The 18,580-nt window shown below is 39.2% G+C and overlaps 1 protein-coding gene across 2 annotated transcripts in view; it reads left to right on the forward strand.

Moving 5' to 3' along the window:
• Nucleotides 1-18,580, forward strand: part of OCA2 (OCA2 melanosomal transmembrane protein) — a 218,659-nt gene that overhangs the window by 41,540 nt on the left and 158,539 nt on the right. For both annotated transcript variants that reach the window (XM_065075251.1, XM_021287659.2), the window contains exon 2: nt 91-380. In XM_065075251.1, coding sequence (XP_064931323.1) covers nt 91-380 — 290 coding nt within the window. The remainder of the gene's footprint in view (nt 1-90; nt 381-18,580) is intronic.

Here is an 18,580-nt window from a genome sequence, read left to right on the forward strand (position 1 = left end):
TTCTACTTGGCATTTTTAACACGCTTGTACTGAAATAAACGTTGAGTCAATTCAATTCAGTCCTAATATATTTGTTTTCACTTTCTTTAGGAGAACACCCCCCAGGGACAGATGTACTTGGATAGCAGAGATGACACTACAATTTCTAGACAACAAGAGATGGAGCTAGATCAGCCATCTTTACATCAAACCAGTTTATCTGCAACAATGTCAGCCAAACCGATGACCAGAAGTTGCAATGAGCTGCAGCTGTTAAAAGAGTATCACGGCATGGTGACGAGCCTTGGAGAGTCACAGACCTTGTGTGAAAAACCAGCAATAGGGGACGATGGCTGCATTGCTCTGGGGAAGGACTTCACCCCTGTCTCCATGCAGGGAAGGTAAGAATAAGGACAAACAGAATATTTTTTCTCCTAATCCAAATTAAGTTTTATTTCCTTGCACAGGAGATACATGTGTTCATTAAGCAATTGTTGTTTCTCCCACATAGAGAAGAGGAAGCTTAATGGGACATCAGAGCAGCCTAAATTGCCATGGGAGATCATGGATCACTGGATTTCTGAACTAATCTCAGCTTTAATAGCAGCCATGGGCCAGTTTTGTTGTGTTTTCAAGATCAGACACGTAGCTTTTCTTCCTTGGTGTCACAAAACACAGAGATAAAACAGTTTTCATGTCCCACCCCTCAACTCTTTCAGAAAAATGCATCATAAGGCTGTAAACTGAATCACTGTGGCTGAGTGAGAACACTAAAATGGCACTAATAATGCAACTGTGACAGCTGACACACCACATATCAAGTATCATATCATATCAATGTGTGCTCCTTGTGCATCCTCTCCTGCATCAGGAAAGGTACAGGTTTGGGGGTGGGGGTGTGAGTCTTTCCTTTTGCAGCAGATACAACATCAACAATTCTATTTATAAGTGCTCAGGAATATTTTATGGACTCCAGAGTACTGCAGCTGGCTTTTTCAGGCTTAACTATTCACTATGTTAAATTCTTTTGGTAACAGGACGGAGCAAACTTTACATGAGCAGCACCGTGTGCAGGGCAGCCAGGGTGGACTGTCAACAGTTCTGTGTAGTTTTGAGTTTGTAGAAGTCACTTGACAGAGCCTAAAGTGAGAACAATGCTGTACCTAATGCAAAGTCCTGCGGAGCACAGGCCTTAAAACGCTGCCTTGGGTGAAGTAGAGTGTCAGCACGGTCTCCAGAACCTGATGTTGGTAACTCGTTTCACTGCTGCAAATTAGGAAAAACAGGGTAGATTTCAAAGTAGTTTAATGTTTAAATAAGATTTGTTAAAACTAATTGAAATTAAATAAACATAAATGCACTCTTTATTTAATTATGTAATTAAAGTGGAACAGAAATTTAACACAGATCAGAATCCTGGGTAAGTCTTAGCTGTAGTCAGCTAGGCTTTTCATCCAAAGAACATAATTTTCTTTTTATTTGTGTCTCTCCTTCCCTGCCTCATTTTCTTATGGTTCTCCACAGCTGTTCATGTCAGGTGGGAGGTGCAGTCCTGGGGGCTCCTCACAGTTCTGAGCATAGTTGTCACATCCCTGCATTGCTGAGCAGGGCTGAGATCTGTCCTGGGCCCCTGCGTATCAGTTAGAAGGAAATCTGCTTTTGCTGGGAGGAAAGGTGGTTTGGGGCATTTTGATAAGTTCCCTGATCTGGGCAAGGGGAAGCCAGGCCAGTTGGATGAGATTTGCTGCCCCCCTTACCTGCAGTGTATATGTGCTTTCTAAGTCTACAGCAAACAAAGTCAAGGTTTTATGTGCATCTGAAAGTATTTCCATCAGAGTGAGAACTGGAAATCATTATAGCTATGCTTTCCAAATATTAAAAGCATAATCAAATTGAGAGCTTGACCACAAAAGCCATATAATCATTTAGAAATGATTTTTTGTGGATTTGAGGATTTGTTGTGTTGACTAAGAGTTATACCAATGGAATAAAATCTTGTAAAAGTTTTTCAGTTCAGCATGTGGCAGGGATGAGTGAATGTTGTGCTGTTTTTAAAGAGCACAGTGAGTACAACATATATGTGAGGATGGGAGGAAGGCAGGGGAAGGGAAGGACTGGTTGAATCTGGAGACTAGGTTTTTCTTTTGTGTATTCACATATATGTCTTGCTACAGGTGTATTTACCAGTGCTATTTACTGCCCAGTTAACTATCCTGGTACAGAACAAAAACCACAATTGTTTTCTTATGAACCAGCTCTTGCCCTTGTGGCTAAAGTTCTTTCTGTTATTTTCCAGTGAGTGATTGGAATGTGTATACTGGTGATATGCACCTTGCTGTGAATCTATGAACCACAGTTTGGAAATCATGGTCACAGGTGTCAGAGTTGAAAAATGCTAAATCATGGGAGAGGCGACCTTCCTGCAAATGCGGGAGGTAGCTCCAGGTCTTTTGATAACACTGTTTTCCTGCTGAATAAAATGTAGTCACTGTGTATGATTTAGGAATAAATGTACAATTAAAAAACAACCCCCATGCTCCCTTACAGACAAATGGGTATCTAATCTTAGCAATATATTAGGGCTCAGGAAAAGATCTGCTGAAATTTCTCCTTGTTGATCTTTACCTTTCTTACTCCTCCAATACTGATTTTTTTCGAATGGAGATGAATCTTATCTGGCTCTTCTTAGCATGTTTTTTAGCCAATGTACATTAGGTGCAGCTGAAATATTGATGTGGCCTGCGCGATCCCTCTAGTATGAGTAATTACCCTTAAATCATTGGGGCTGCTTGACAGAATGCAGACAAAACCATGGATAAACCTTTGCAGAATCAGGAGTTTTTTGATTAGTTTCATTAGAATGAGAATTAGGTTTTAATGTAAACTGTTCTTTTGCTTCCAGAGAAAACTACTAATGATAAAAAAGAGGAGACTAAATTTTTTTTTTTTTTTTTTTCTATAAAGAGGTTCACATGTCTTTACCGTTTGTTTTAATGCATCTACTTAACTTAAATTGCTGAATTATCTTTCAGGGATGAGATTCCCTGGTTCTCTAAATTGTTCAAACGTAAGCTGAAACAAGACTTTCCGAAGAATCTATTTAACAGAACAAGGGATTTATCTAAGTTGCTAAAATTACCTTTAAGAAACTGTTCCTGTGTTAAGTGGGGCCCTTTTCCCAGGGACATAGATGTTCACCCTCTTCTGGACTGAACTTTTCCAATTCACTGCAGCACAATCCTGCAGACAATTTGTGGCTGGGGTGCATGTCTGACAGGTTGTCTGCCTCTCAAAATGCCTTATCATACAATAGTTTGGGTTGGAAGGGACCTTCAAAGATCATCCAGTCCAACCCCCTGCACTGAGCAGGGACATCTTCAACTAGATCAGGTTGCTCAGAGCCCCGTCCAGCCTGGCCTGGAATGTCTCCAGGGATGGGGCATCTACCACCTCTCTGGGCAACCTGGGCCAGTGTCTCACCACCCTCAGTGTAAAAAGTTTCTTTCTCATGTCTGACCTGAATCTCCCCTCTTTTAGTTTAAAACCATTGCCCCTTGTCCTATTGTAACAGGTCCTGCTAAAAAGTCTGTCTCCATCTTTCTTGTAGGTCCCTTTTTAGTACTGAATGGCCACAATAAGGTCTTTGCAGATCTTCCTCTTCTCCAGGCTGAACAACCTCGACTGTCTCAGTCTTTCCTCACGGGAGAGGTGTTCCAGCTCTCTGGTCATTTTTGTGGCCTCCTCTGGACCATCTCCAACAGGTCTCATTTACTTTGCATGTTGAAGAACAGCCCGTTTTGACTCCAGCTTTTACTGCCTTGCCTTATGCTCCCTGGGATCTCTGTGGGGAGGTCTGGACTATCCACAGTGGTCATGCCAATGACTTTATCTTTCCAGAGCATCCTTCTCCCTGAAATGAACTTGTCATCCTTCTAGCGAGAAACATACTGCCTTCAGTATGTTTCATGCAGGCTTGCCTCTTTGAAGTGGGCTATGAATGATCTCCAGTGACGTTCAGTGGGAGTGCACCTGGCCTAGGCGTGTGTTTACACTGCACTGTGGTGTAATTTGGTCTATTGGAAATGCAAGTTTGTTATTGCTGTAAAATGGCAGTAAAGTCTGGATTTTGATTTTGCAGTTCTTTCATTCTCCTCAGCCTTTAAACAGTGGATTGATCAGGCTTTTCTTCACTACAGTTACATGTGGGTGACTTTTGTAGACAAAACACATTGGTCCAATCCACATTGGAAGATTTCGTGCGGCCCCGTGGCGGCATGGGCAATGCTCTTCAGGTCAGCCCTGACATCTCCAAAAGTGCAGGCTGCTTTCTTCCATCATGTCTCTGCCTATACAGGATGTGGCTACAGAAAAAGCATCTTGGTTGCCTTGATCTCATCATAATCAGTGCTACTTCTGTGGAAAAATTCTAATGACCTGTACTTATCCAAATCTGAAATCCTCCTTTGTGATCCACAGGAAAGGGGAGAAATAATCTGTTTTCAGCTTAGGAGTGAGTGAAGCTCAAAGGCCATCCATAGAAATGAGATGAATAGCAATTCTTAATCCCATGTAACCAATTACTTTGTATTGCTATTTAAAACTCTTATTGAGCAAAGAAGGGCATTCATTGAAATAGAAAAGTGGTGGAAGATGGTAGAAGAGTGGGGTAATAGAATGACTGGGCCATTCATTTCTCCTTGCCCTTTCGGTCCCTTTCTTTCTTTGATGTAATTGTTGGCTGTGCCTCCTTTAGGTGGTCAGGTAATAACATTATCTACTTAGGGAAAAAAAAGGTTGGCAGTTGTACATTCATTATGTTGTGAACTTTTCATAAGAACTGTGAAAGGAAGGTAGCGAAACTGAGCCCTGGCATTACTCTGCTGAAGTTATATTTGGATGTATTTGGCCCTGGAATTTGCTGGTCATTTAATATGATAGTCCTTGGAAGTACTTCTCTTTCAACTCTGTGCCTCATTAAGAAGATTCATATCTGGGATAATGAAAAATAATATCTTTTTTTGAATCTGCTTGAATTTGTGTTTCATCAAGCAAAACTATTTCTCTCAGCATTTTTCCTGTCCCTCAGTTTCACTTACGTAATGCTCACTTATGTAAGAAAAAGTAAAAACAATCAACCAAATCCAACTCTTCCTTTGCCCTGAATCTGTGGTCCCAGGGTCAGCAAGGAAATTGGTTTGCAATGAGAAGGTCAGTGAGGTAAAAATGACTATTGAATTTTAAGTTTGCAGCAATACAACAGAAAGATTGCAATTGTATTTCCTGTTAGTTGAAGAAGCTGGGAGAGGATAAGGTATTGTATAGTGAAAAGTCAATGTGAAAGTGAATTTGTGTCTTTAGCAGTGAGGGATTACAAATCTCAATTTTGATTTTTAATTATGTTGATGTATTGCTACTTTTAAAGGACATTTATGAGATTTAGAATTAGATGTCAAGAAGTCATGGTTACTGTCTAAATAAGTAAAATTTATGTGACAATTTAAAAGCATCTTCCAACAAGGGAAAAAGACTGAGGAAAAAAACAGCTTAGAAACATTCAAACCATATTTTTTTGCATGTTCTAAGACTAATTTTGATCTTTGGCTATTAGAATAAAATGGAATGATCTTCTGTTCTATGGTCAAACAAGGAAATTGGTCATTTTCACATCATAATCACATGTTTGTGTAGGAATCATTATGATTTTTCGTATCAATCAATCAAGAAGAGTCCAGGACAGACAGATGACTTCACAGAAAACTGCCACATTCATCAGTCTTGTGTGGCTTCTGGTGATCTTGCTTGCTGCCTGAATGATGACATTTCTGGCTTTCTTTCAACTTCTTATCTATAGTGAATGTTTCTGAATTTTGATTACCTGTGAGGATCTTTAAGTGCTGTGACACTGCAATGAACAAATAATATTAAAGAAGTTTTAAATTCATGGCCTTGCTAATTAATTTTATTTGGTTAATTTGGTTTTGAACATACACTCTCAAGCTCTTGTTGCTAACATGGGGGCACGTGGCCGCAACACATCTTATCATAAGCAAACTGTGTAGGGGCACGAGACTGCTGACACTCTCTTAGCTCAGATTAGAGCTTCCTGCTGTTGTCCCTAATGCATCACAAAATGCCATTCAAAACCTGAAAAACTCAATACAAGCAATAAGCAGCTCTGGCAAACCTTTAGCTTGAAAAGTAGGAATTATAACAGAAAGACGATGTTATGCACAATAGGCAAATAAATACATTATTGGAATGTTCTGCTGCTCACTTCTAACTTGCTGTTCCCTATTGCCTAGAAAAATGCATCTTGGCAGGGTAAACAAAGGAAGACAGAGATGTGGTTGTATGGCATAACTTTAGGAGAGTGTTTGGCTACATTTGAGCAGAAGATGTGTGTTCACTAAAAGATTGATTTTAACAGTTTTTGCTGTTAATGAAACATGATATAGACCTCATTCATGACAAATTTCCCTGGTTTTGGAGTTATTTAATTTCTCTGTTGCTGTGTATTATTCATCAACTCAGTGCTTATTTCTTATAATTATTCACAATTTCTCATATTGGTCATGTGCTACAATTTCTGTTCTGTCATCAGCAGACCAAAACCGTAGCACTCCCTAGTAGCTACTCAAATGCTTTTTGATTCTGACAAGACATTTTGGTAAACAAAAATCCACCACTATTAATTTTTGCTTTTAAGTGCTCTGTTGAAAGAATATTATGGGGCACTAATTAACTGCTTCCCACTTTTAGCACTGTCAGGCTAAAAACTGAACTCAGCACTCAGTGAAAAAGTTGCAGTGTACCAACCTACAAAGATCAATTATTCAATTGAGTCCCTGTGACATTGCACAAAACTGTTGAATTTTGCAAGCAGCTGTTTTCTTCCTAATGGTTAATAATATGGTTGTGTGGGGTTCGTCTTCATTAGACCTCTTAGGCCAATTGTGGAAAGATGCCAGTAACATACAAGCTTCAATCCTCTTTGGGGTTGGACAGCTGTTTCCTCGTGTAAACCTCTGTTTAAATGAAGGAAGGCTTTTAATGTCAGCCATGATTTTTTTGCATTAGAAGGTTGAAGAGTTAAGCCCACTAGACAGCCAGACTTTGAAAATAAATGTGTCACACAGAGGCAGTCACAGTTGAGCAGGAGGGCATGCATGGGGCTTAAAAAACTGACTCGAGGAGTAGCTATCTATGTAAGATGAAGTAAATATCTCAGTGTCCCTCAATGAAGCTTTTTCTTTGAAAAACTGTTCCCTGTGCTTCATTCCTGGCCGATGTGCCTGTGTGCAGGTGGCAGCTCTGACACACTGAATAATTTGTGAGAATCAGAACTTTGCACTAGCAAGTGGTCAAATTATACTAATTAATAAGAATTCAGTTTTGTCCCCAGCTTTTGGCCATGTAGGTGTGCAAAATCTTACTGTGGGGAAGAATAGTTGAGTCTTCACTGACAGTGACTGTGGAGAATTAAAGTATTGGAAATGCAGAGCCCCAACACGTATCGCTGCATCAGCTGGACATGTGAAGAGACAACCACTGTGGCACTGCTGTTGGGCAATAAACAGCCTGCATGATAAAATTTTCCATGGGCCCAGGCCCTGCGCTTGAAGGACTGAGCAAGACAAAACCTGAAAATGCAGCCAAAAATAGTTGAGGAATGGAGACATGGAGAGGAAGCTGATGTTTGACAGTAAGTTTGGGCTATTCTGCATTAAGACTTGGACCTCACTGAACCTGAGGGTGGGTTGGGGGCCCATAAACTTTGCAGAACCTAGGAGGAAAAGAGGAGAGAGCCCAGGACAAGGGCAGCTTGGTTTCACAATCCAGTCAAAAAAGAAGCAAAGCTGGTCCAGCTGTCTTACTGTGAATGCCCTGTTTAATTAGTTTACATCCAATGTAGGAGGTGGATGTACAATTCCCACCCTGATCACATACCTCCTAACTCTTGAGTAAGTGTAGGGGCCATCAGGCTCCAAGGCTCTCTTGTTTTTATTTCTGGTAGGTCAGTGTATCACTTTTCTGTCTCTAAATAGTGAAACACCCATTGAAAGAGGTACCGTAACTTGGGTATTTTATTTTCTAAGTAAATTTCCTGATAATTAGCATGGTTTTGTTTATCTCTTCCTATTGCTTTTCCTTCTATTTTGCTGAAAATGTAAGAAAGGGGAGAGGCAGGGTTTTCAGGATACTGTCTTTCCTAGTAGTAAGGATAGTCAGGTAGAGATTAGTTAACCCTAAAATATAAAATATTGCCTCATCCTCTGCTCAGGCTACTGGAGAGCTTCTGCTGAGCATGGACGGGGGAAAGAGGACTCTCAGACACTGGTGGGAGGAGAAGCACCTGGAAGGAGAAACATCAGTAAAATGCAGAGACAGTAAGAACAGTAAGAAGGTTGAACAGAAACCCTTCCATGTGGCTACAGAGGGATGCCGGGTGAAGCTGAAATACAGTATAAAACACAACGTGAGGCTGGGGTGTAGTGAGCTATGGAGTGAATTGGATAAAAGAAAGTTAATATTGTGGTTGTAAGTCAGACTCTGATACAGTCAGTCCTCAGTCAGGATAAATAATTCCTAGCTCCACCCAAAGCTGCAGTTAACAAAAGCGTGTGAAACTGTCAGTCCCAAACCTGGAAGCAAGCCATAGTTATTGGCTCTCCTTGCTTATGCTTGAATGCCTTGCACTGGTGAGTGCTTACAGCTTGGTCTTCCAAACAAAAATAAGACTTATTGGCAAGATAAAAACATGGAAGGCCACGATCCCTCCAAAAATAAAACAATCCCACCCTGCAAGTGGTACAGAAAGAAACCTTCCCTTCCTTTATTTTTTCATAGTTTACTGCAAGGAGCAGATGTTTTAGAGCATGGTTCTGCTTGGTGATAGAGATGTGTTCCAGTCTGCCTGACACTTTAAATGCCTCTTCCATTAGAATTAATTAGCATCAGAGTGCTTTGTCTTCTTGTGTTAGGAGTACTGGAAATCATCCCTTAGCCACAACAAACATTTCCAGGATAGTGATGGTCATACATTTGAGAACTGAAGTTCATGTTAAATTGAATGTAGTTGATGGAAAAATAGATTAATGCAGATGGAAGAAATTAGCCAGTGAATTAGAAAAAAATAGGGTCACAGTCTGTAGTCTGGCAAATCATATGGCTTTTTTTTAAAAACCTGCTATTCATAAGGAGCTCAAGTGATTTACTCTCTGAAATACAGCAAAAGCTGATAAATGAGTCACTGAAATGCTACAGACAGTGACCAAGCAAGCAATTCTCTGCTTGATAAGTACTAATGGGACTGCGGGGGCAACCTGTGATAATTGTGCTAATGGACCAGCACAAGTCAGAGACCACGCAGAGCTCTGTCCACAGCAGGTCAGAGCTCAGGCAAGGACAGTGCAGTGAGCTGGAGCCAGGTCTGTCAGAACTGGGTAGGTTCAGAATTAATGCACTTGGGTTTCTTTTTTTTTTTTTCTTTCAGTTTTTTTCTTTGCACATGTTTTATTTGATTTCTTCTGGATGGGGTGAGATAGAAAACAGATTGGCAGTTCGAGCAACTCAGTTTTCAGAAGTGCAGCAGAAGTACTGACTCAGTACTGTCTGTGAATTAGAGTCGTCCAGAAGCAGCTGTGAAAGGCTGAAGGTTTTGCTCCCACTTTCTGAAGTACCCCCTTTCCCATGTGAGTCGGTAAGGACAGCAGAGACAGTCCATCTGGCATTCACTCTCTGGCATCCTTGAGCAGAGTTTTTGTAAGGACTCGCTTGCCTGAAGTGAAGCTCTGGCAATGGTATGAAAGTATTTCTCCTGGATGGCCATGCTGGCACTTGCATTGAACTGGTATGTCTGGCAGGGCATTGCACTTGCTGTTTGACGAGGAAACGCTATGCCATTCAAGAATTTTTTGTAAGAAGTCTAATCCTGGATTAATACAATACTTCCTTGAATAGGGTAGGTAAATACTTGTCGGTGATTTCTCCACCCACTCCTCCGGTTTTATGTAATTTATTTTCTCTGCTGCTTAGGAAATACAGAAATAAAAGCAGCTTCAAATATTCTTTTGTCTCTAATCTTTCTAGGAGCAACTCTACCTCCTCATCCATGTCAATGACATGTGAGCTGCAATCCTCTTTATATTGACAGCTGGTTCATGATGTAAACCTCTTACAGTGAAAAAGCATGAACCTGAATTTAGTGAATCTGTCTGATAAAAGGACTGGTAAACCCAGAATGGAGGGTAGCAAGGAATGCACTTCTGTTTTCTCTGATGTGTCTTCAATCGTGTAAGCTTAAACAGCAGGGCTATGCCGTAATGGTATATAAATACACAGTTTTGTTACATCCATTGGGAGCACGTGGCTTCTTTGCCAGGCTGCTCTGTGTGTTGTATGTAGTGCCTCCCAGTGCTCTCCAGCACAGGCAACAAGAGCAAATGCTCTACACAGAAGTGGTGGAATTTGTGAATTTTAGACAATGCTTTCAGCTACTTGGCATATTGTAGTTTGTGTCCAAAAATAAGCTAAGCCAGAACTGTAATGAATGTTTCAGAGTAAAAATTTTGAACATCAGCATGTGGAAAACTATTATTTTTAACCACGAATAAAATGGCAACATGAACCCATTACAAATCTCTTCATACTTGTATAAAAGTATTGAAGAGGATTACAGGGCCAGAACTATTCCAACTAGCCCATTTTGACAGAAAACGGGCTACCCTTGGTATTAAAGAATGATAGATTGTCATAAGGATTTGTATGTATGAGTATCATGCTAATGACAATTTCGAACGTATAGGTCTGTCAACAAAAGTTGAAAAAGCTCCATTGATGTCATTGGATCTGTCATGCTTTCCTTCAGCAGGAAATCTGATGTTTGTGAGGCAGAACACATAAGAAATCCACCTCAAAAGCAGGCAACAAATGTAACAATTTATCTGCAATTTAGATTAGAACTGGTCATTTAATTTTCTTGATACATAAATTCAACAAATGTTTTAGGCTCAAGCAGACAGAAAAGAGAATTCTGTCTCTTCATACTTGTAAAACACTGTATGAATTTGAAGAGATTTAGGTCATAAATACACTGCTTTGAGATAATAAAATTAAGTATTGACACCAGCTTCATTATATATAGTGGAATTTATTTACTTGTATGCAGAAGTAATTATCAGGATCCTACCTGTGCTGCATATGTATCTCTTTGGGGATGTGGTCTTTATAGTTCCATGGTCTACATTGCGTTTAGCATTCGTTAACAAGACAGCTGCAAGTAGGAGCATACATTGTCCTATTGAGGTTACATTGTTTGGTTATTGGCGAAAATAAATTACTATATAAATTGGAGTAACACTACAAAGCTGGGACTGCAACCATACCTCTTGCAATGAAGAACAAATGTCGATGGAGTTCATCTTTCATTTCTAAATCATTGGCCTTTTAAAAATTTAGTATGTCTATATGCTTTTGTCTTAAGTTAAAACCTGTTCTTTTAGCTCTGCCATGTGTCATGATATTTTTTCTCTCCAGCCCACGCATTTTCCTAATGCTTCTGGAGGAGATAATTCCTGTAGCTTTAGTTCTTTCACTGTTCTGATTAACTTTCACATTGCATAACCTTTAAATAGTACAAATTTTTTTATTCTTTGTGACAATGTGCTGCGGACTTCTGCTTCTCCTAGACATTTTGTTGGTTCGTGTTTGTTTTTAAAACATTTATTTGCAATTATAACCTACTTTAAGAGCCATGACTCAAATGTGATTCCATCATTGGGGCTTTAAAGATGTTATTTTTGTGTAGAGGAGCGAACATTACTCTGTGTTGATTCTTGAGGTGCAGAAGAGCTACCTTACACATTAACTTTTAAGAATAAAGTCTGGTTATGGTCATTTTGGTGGCTCTCCATTTTTTTTTTTTTTTTTTTTTAATTTTGTTTCTTGTTCTGCCCCCTTGAGCATCCCCTTATCTTTTTCCTTTACCTTTCCATATTGTCAGAGTATCCCTCAGTTTTCCTGTATTGCAAAGACATTTTTTAGCGCAGTGGCTCTTTATCTTGGCAACAGTTTCTGGAGTTGTTTTGTTCAAAAGATATATGCAAGGCTGTGTTTTGTTAGTACTATACTTTTTCCAACTTTCAGGTATCTGAAGTGTGTCTCAGGCTTCTGTTTTTTGGAGGTGCTGTTGATTCAAGAGCAGTAAACCTTTTTGATCTGTTTCAGTTTAAAATCAAATAGCTGCACACCTGCCTGGTCCAACATGTAGCAAAGGACAAGCTTTGGGTCATTTTAAATGAAAAGCCTGTTTTTCATGCTTTTAAAAATGCTAATGTGTTTTGGATTGAAAATTAATAGATTATTTGACCCTATAACTGCCTGAAGAAACAAAACATTCCTAAACTTTCTTCTGTCTTTGACTGTCTAAATTAGCTGTGCTCCCCAGCATCGCTGCCAGGGTGGGACCAGTAACAGACAGCCTTCGTCTCACTTCTCTCTCTTTTGGAGACAGTCGTATCTGTCTTGCTTCTTTAATGGGGTTCATTTGTAAGGACCTGCTGCTTTTTTCATCTGTCTCTGTGTATAGCAGATTGGAGCCTTCAGCTTTAATGAAGGGAAGAAGACAGAAAGAAGCTGATGACAATGGGCAGCTATGTCAGCATGGGGTTTCCCCTTTGCTGTAGATAATCTCTTGTTAAAGAATTGTTTCGTTTTTTTTTTTGAAGTTAGTAATACTGGCACTTTTCCTTTTCTCTTTTCCTTTGGGAGCACAGAATGAGGTTTTGTTTATGCAACCTCATGGCTGGATGGCCAGAAATTTTCATGCGTATGCAAAGACTTATTATCCACATGGCTACTGAGCAGAATCCTACTGTTTTTTTTTTTTTTCTTTTGGTGATCAATGTCCAGGATTTATTTAGCTTTAGGAAAGGTTTTTTTTCTTTTCTTTTTTTTTGAAGAGTATTCATAGTAGATATTATGGAATTTCTCATCTAGAGTATGTAATGTCAGGAGCAAGATGGAAGGAAAGCACCTCTGTGAGACTATGGAGTAACTGAAGTGTCACTCTACATAGGGCCAAAGGGAATGCAGAAAGCCTGGCATCTATGTGGCTGGGAGTAAAGCTGTGCATCATTACTACAAAGAAACATGATGTATAGTTAAAATGTGTTGCCAGAACAAAGCCATCTGCCATGTAGGAAAAGGAATTTCCTTCTGAGTCCCAAGGTGTATGATTTTGTTCTTTGACTTCTTCATGCACAAGAATAAGTTCTTACCTGGAGAGGGATTACAGCTTAAATCAGGAGGAAAGGAAGCTGTAATGGCATCATTATTCTGTGTTTTTGTGATCAGTTTCCCCACCTGTGGGGGGAGGCTTGCTGAATATAATTTGCATGCTACTCTGCATGAGAAAAGGAAATTCTCAGCTTCTTTGGAATGCATTATTTAAAATTGATGCTGTATTTTTTTCTTCCCATCCCCCTTTTAAAATTTTCATTGAGAATCTCAGTTGAATGTGTTTACGAGCTCAGATCTTGTGTTTCAAATTCACCTCCCATTAGCACTGACTCAAAAATCTGTGTTTTAAAGCTGCTTGTTAACATAAATTAGATAGCTCCTTCTCTGACATTGTAGCCTTGAGGTACCTGTAGGTATCTGAGACGTTTCAAGGCAGAAGATGTCTGGTAGCAAATCAGAACACAATAGTATAGAATGAGTTTCCTGAGACTTGTAAACTGCATATGTTAACATGTTACAGTGATCTTAATGAAGGGCTACTGCAGGGAAGACCACCATCTTTGTGAGATAAAACTGCACTTATTCTTGAATGGTTTCACAGAATATTCTCCAAATATAAAAGCAAATATTGCATTGTTATCAGCTACCTTTTTGTTCTGTTCGGTTTCTTTAATTTGATCCTCTGGGATATTCAGTGCTTTAAAAAATTCTTTCTCTGATACAGCTTGATGTGGATTTACTCTGTATTGGAACGTACCTGTTTGGAAGTTATGAGGAAATAATTTTTGGAAGGACTTATTCATAGTTCTTTGTTTTCCTAATGAATTCTGTATTACTTTTTTTTTTTTTTTTAAATCTTCTGTACCAAAAGGATATATCATTTAAGAGCAAATAAAAAGTACACTGTAATATAGACGTTGTGTGTGTGAGGCTTATACATTATTTAGTGAAAAAGTCTTTTTGTTAGCTCAAAGTGAATCCTCCAGGTTTCTTGTATAGTCAACATGGGAGATGGGGAGGATGGAAATGATTTGAAAAGGTCTCTCCCCTGCCAGTGACTGTAACTATCCTAGACCAGACTTTCAGATGGCAGAGTTATGTGAATAACCTCAGCGTCTTATGCTCAGCCAGAAGCCGAAAAGGAAATCTTAGTACCTCCATTATAATTACAATAATTAATAAATTAAATATAATGAAAAGACATCCATTATAGTGAAAAAAATCCCATTATTTCATCAACTTAATAGTGTTATTTCGGTATATTATAACTATGTGTCGCATTACAAATTAATTTTATTCTTAAAATTTTACTGTTGTTTCTTGTCTTTCTGTGCTGAGTGCTACATCTCATGCCCAACTTTGAAGATAATTTTTGCTGGGTCCAGTCCACTGACATCAGGATCTGCATAGAAGTCATATAAGTTTTCCTAGTTATATTGCAATACTGTATGGGAACCCAACTATTTACCAGATATGAGAGTTCTTGAACTCGTCTTCTTTTATTTCATTGTGGTCAAAGAACAAAATACAAGTTTCAGCAAGCTCACAATAGTTGGGAGCTATCATGTGTTTTTTTACAACAAAGCTGTATTTGATGACAACATGAATCAACTTGAGTTGTTAATCAGGTTTTTTGTATGTCTGTCTGGATTTTTTTTAATTTTTTTTTTTATTCTAAGGACTGGAAACACTTTGGTTTTAGTCACAGGGTTACTTTTTTTTTCTCTAGAAGTTGCAGGTATAAAAAATGTTTTCACCAAATTATTGGAATGAAATATAAGGAAATACAATATTTGAATAAATGTTCAAAAAAGAAGAAAATAGCTTCTTCATGATTTCATCCTTAAGCATAGCTTGCTAATTACCCATTTCAACCTCCAAAGCTGTGATGAGTGGCATAAGAGCATATTAGAAGAATATGAAGGCCAGAAGCACAATCACATGTGACAGCTTTTCAGTATATTGCTTGCATTAAGGAAAATCAAATCAAAATAATCCCATCTCATCCTCATGTAGGAAAGTGTTCCCTCATCTGGGAAATGGTCAATGTTCTTTTTTTTAATAATGCTTCCTTTTCTTGTATCATCCTTAAATTTACCTAGTCTGAGAGTGAATCTTCGTACTTCCACATATATTTCCCCCAAACCTTTGAGACTACAACATTATGTCACTGCAATGTCTGAAGAATGACCCTCTCTAGCGATGGCCACATCATCCAGTTGTTTCTCAGATCTGTCTTTCTGTTTGTGTTTCCATCATCCCTGTGCCCCATATTACATCTTTAAGAGAGTCTCGTCGATATAAAGTTAAAACATTAAGTTGTCACCACTTGCTTAATTTTTAAGATTCTTAGAATTGCCTCACAGACTACAAAAAAAGTCTGAAACACCCTTTATTTGTCATAAATTCGGTTGGCATCAGAGTTGCTTAAGCTAAAAGCCCATTGTGAATGCTAAGGAGAAACACTGGCATTTAAAAGCCTGGCTTGTAGAATATGCTGAATTATTACAAGTGCAGCCATGCTCAAAGTGTTGCTGATAAATTGCCTCCCTATAGCAGATTCATTTTTCAGTATGCTCTGCAGCATTTGAGAATAACATCTTTTAGCATGTTACCTGTGTAATCCAGGGAAAAACTGGGGTTTTGGAATTTGGACCACTACCAATTCTGGATACTCCTGCTTGTTTCAAATATGCAGCTTACTGGCACTCACCAACAGCTAAACCGTTTTGGCAGTACCTGCTGCTGAGAAAATGTATTTTCTCCTTCAGACTGTCTGCGGTTTTTGTGTGCTCTCTCCTGCAGCTTTCCAATTTTCTTTGCTGAAGCAGAAAATGGAGAGGAGGAAACAGCAGCTATGCTTTCTGATTGTGATTTATCAGGCCCTCAAAGGGTAGTGGGCTTTTTGGACCTGCTACATCACTGTGGCCCTGCTGGGTGGTCACAAAGCCTTGGGCTGCCTGGGTCCCCATCTTATCCCTGTTTCCTTGCTGGGTGCTGTGGGACGGGCCCTGGCTGGGGAGGGACAGGCCTAGCAGACCCCCAGCCATCCTCTGCTCCTGGCTCGCTCCCGTAGGGCAGCCGGCCCTTGCAGCACCCTGACATGGGATTGAAAAACGTGTGAACAGCTTTGTGCTCTTAGGGAGAGTCAGAGGAGCATCAGGACAGCTTAAGGACTAAGTCTTTTTTTTTTTTTTACCTTCACACACAGCAGTGGGGTCCTGGTGTGTCTAGGTTATTATGCACATCCTGATGTCTTCTTGATGGAGACTTCTGACAGAGGCAGGAAAACACTCTTGAGGAAAAGAAGCTGCCAAGTCCAGGAAGTATCTGAAAATTTAATTTTTCGGGGACGTATAATGACCCTTAAAAGACTGATTTGTTTTTTAAAAAATAAATACATGAAGGACTCTATTTTCCAAGCTATTTCTGAACCTAAAAATGCCCTATTTCTTAAAATAACACCATTGCACCAGTGAAGGAGGACAGACTGGACTACCACATGCCGTTTCAGGACACGTTCACTCTCCAAACTCAGCAAAAGTGAATGAAGAAGGCATGTTGTGTATGTCCTTCTAAGGAACCATTTCCAACTTGGAAAAGCTCAGAACACATTTCGCTACATCTTTCTTGAGCATGTTCTCTAATTGCCTGGGGTCCTGGTATGGCAGACACCTCTCAATACAGGACCTGCCAGTTGGCTGTGCCTCTTGCAGTGTCCTGCTGTCAGGTTGTGCCAGTGCCATGGTCCTCTGGGGAATTCTTTACAGTCCTGTCTAATAGGAAATTAGGAAAGTCAAACAGAAAATGAGTCTGTATTAAGTAATGCTTTCACTGCTAAATTTTTCTGACATTTTAATGGTGCACGCTTTTAAAGGGTTTAGAGGTTATTTGTTGATTTAGTTGAAGTTACATAAAGCACTCATCAGAAAATGCCTGGAGCCTGTTTAGAGATGTGAGTTCTGGAGTCTTTGGTCCTTCCTTTGACTCTTGGTGTATCAGTTGACCATACTTCATTTGTGATGGGTAGTCATAACTGTTCCCTCATGACGCGCTACCACTGAGGAAAAAACATGACGGCCGGCTGTGTCTCTGTGTGGGCACACATATCATGATGTTGAAGTATGTATGTATAAAGGTGCTTAGTACAGAGAGAATGTTTAAAAGCTGAATGCTATGATATTACTCAGTGCAGTTTGTACCACGTAACTGTTGTTCAAAAGTGGACTTTAAAACTGACAAATATCAAATCTGGTATAAGAATGTGTTTCAAGTGCAGTCAAAAACTATATTTATTTATTTATTGTCGAACCTCTGTTTTTCAATTTATTTCTGCATTGTGCTTGTTTACAGTTATGATAAAAGTAATTAGTTTGTTACATACAAATTGTACAAATGTTCTCTCTTCAGGGAAGATGGTGCTTCTGAAATAAGGTTTTAGTCTATAAGAATGTAGAAAAGATAAATTAAAGTCTTGCAGTTGTTATTAGTTTCCTGCACGATTAATTAGCTCTCATATTCTTACTCAGGCCTTCTTCTCCACTAGGAAAATTGGCTTAAATTTTTATTGTATCTGTTGTAATCTCTTGGCTCAGTAGTATTCCTGGACTTTTGTTTAAGGGGCAACCTTACACTTATAATGGTTTTAACGATTACACATTCAGGGAAGAACGCTAACTTTTATTTTTCCTGAAGAGATTCTGCTTTTAATGTTTTATATAGTGAAATTTCCAATAAGTTTTGAACATAACTGTTGATGTCCTTGAACAATACATTTGCTTTCATATTCACCTCTTCTTCAATTCTGACCAAATCCTTTCCATAGAAGTGAGAATTATTGCTTTCTGTTGTCATAGAAATAGCTCTTTTACTGATAGTTGTGTGCACGACTTAGCATATGGCAGATGAAGCATTATATTAGCTCATGTTTAAAATGTATGCTTTCTATTATAGGGAATGAAAACTTAATGCATTTTGTGGCATGATTAATCTTTTCAATATAAGGCTAAATAATATGTTCCAGCCAAACCTAGTGATTATTTTAAGTGTTTGCCAGCTAACTAGGATGAGTATGGTCTTTTTCCTCCCTAGGTTTCTGTAGGACTTTGCTTCTTTTGGTGTCCTCTGCTGTAGTGTATTTGGTGAAAGGCTGCTTACTGCTGAACTGCAGTTCCTACCACAAAGTCTTCCTTTTCCTGCTGTTGAAAGTGGCACGTGTAAACACTTTAGGAAATGCTGGAAAATGCAGTCAGGAGGCAGGTCTAGTGCTCGATGGGAGCAATTGGGTTATCTCTCTGGGCTTCAACCAAAGTCTTCTGAAGACTTTGGAGGGTATCATCTGCAGGTAATGGAAGGCAGCCAC

This window comes from Columba livia, chromosome 1, assembly GCF_036013475.1.
Source record: "Columba livia isolate bColLiv1 breed racing homer chromosome 1, bColLiv1.pat.W.v2, whole genome shotgun sequence".
In the NCBI taxonomy this organism is placed as follows: domain Eukaryota; kingdom Metazoa; phylum Chordata; class Aves; order Columbiformes; family Columbidae; genus Columba; species Columba livia.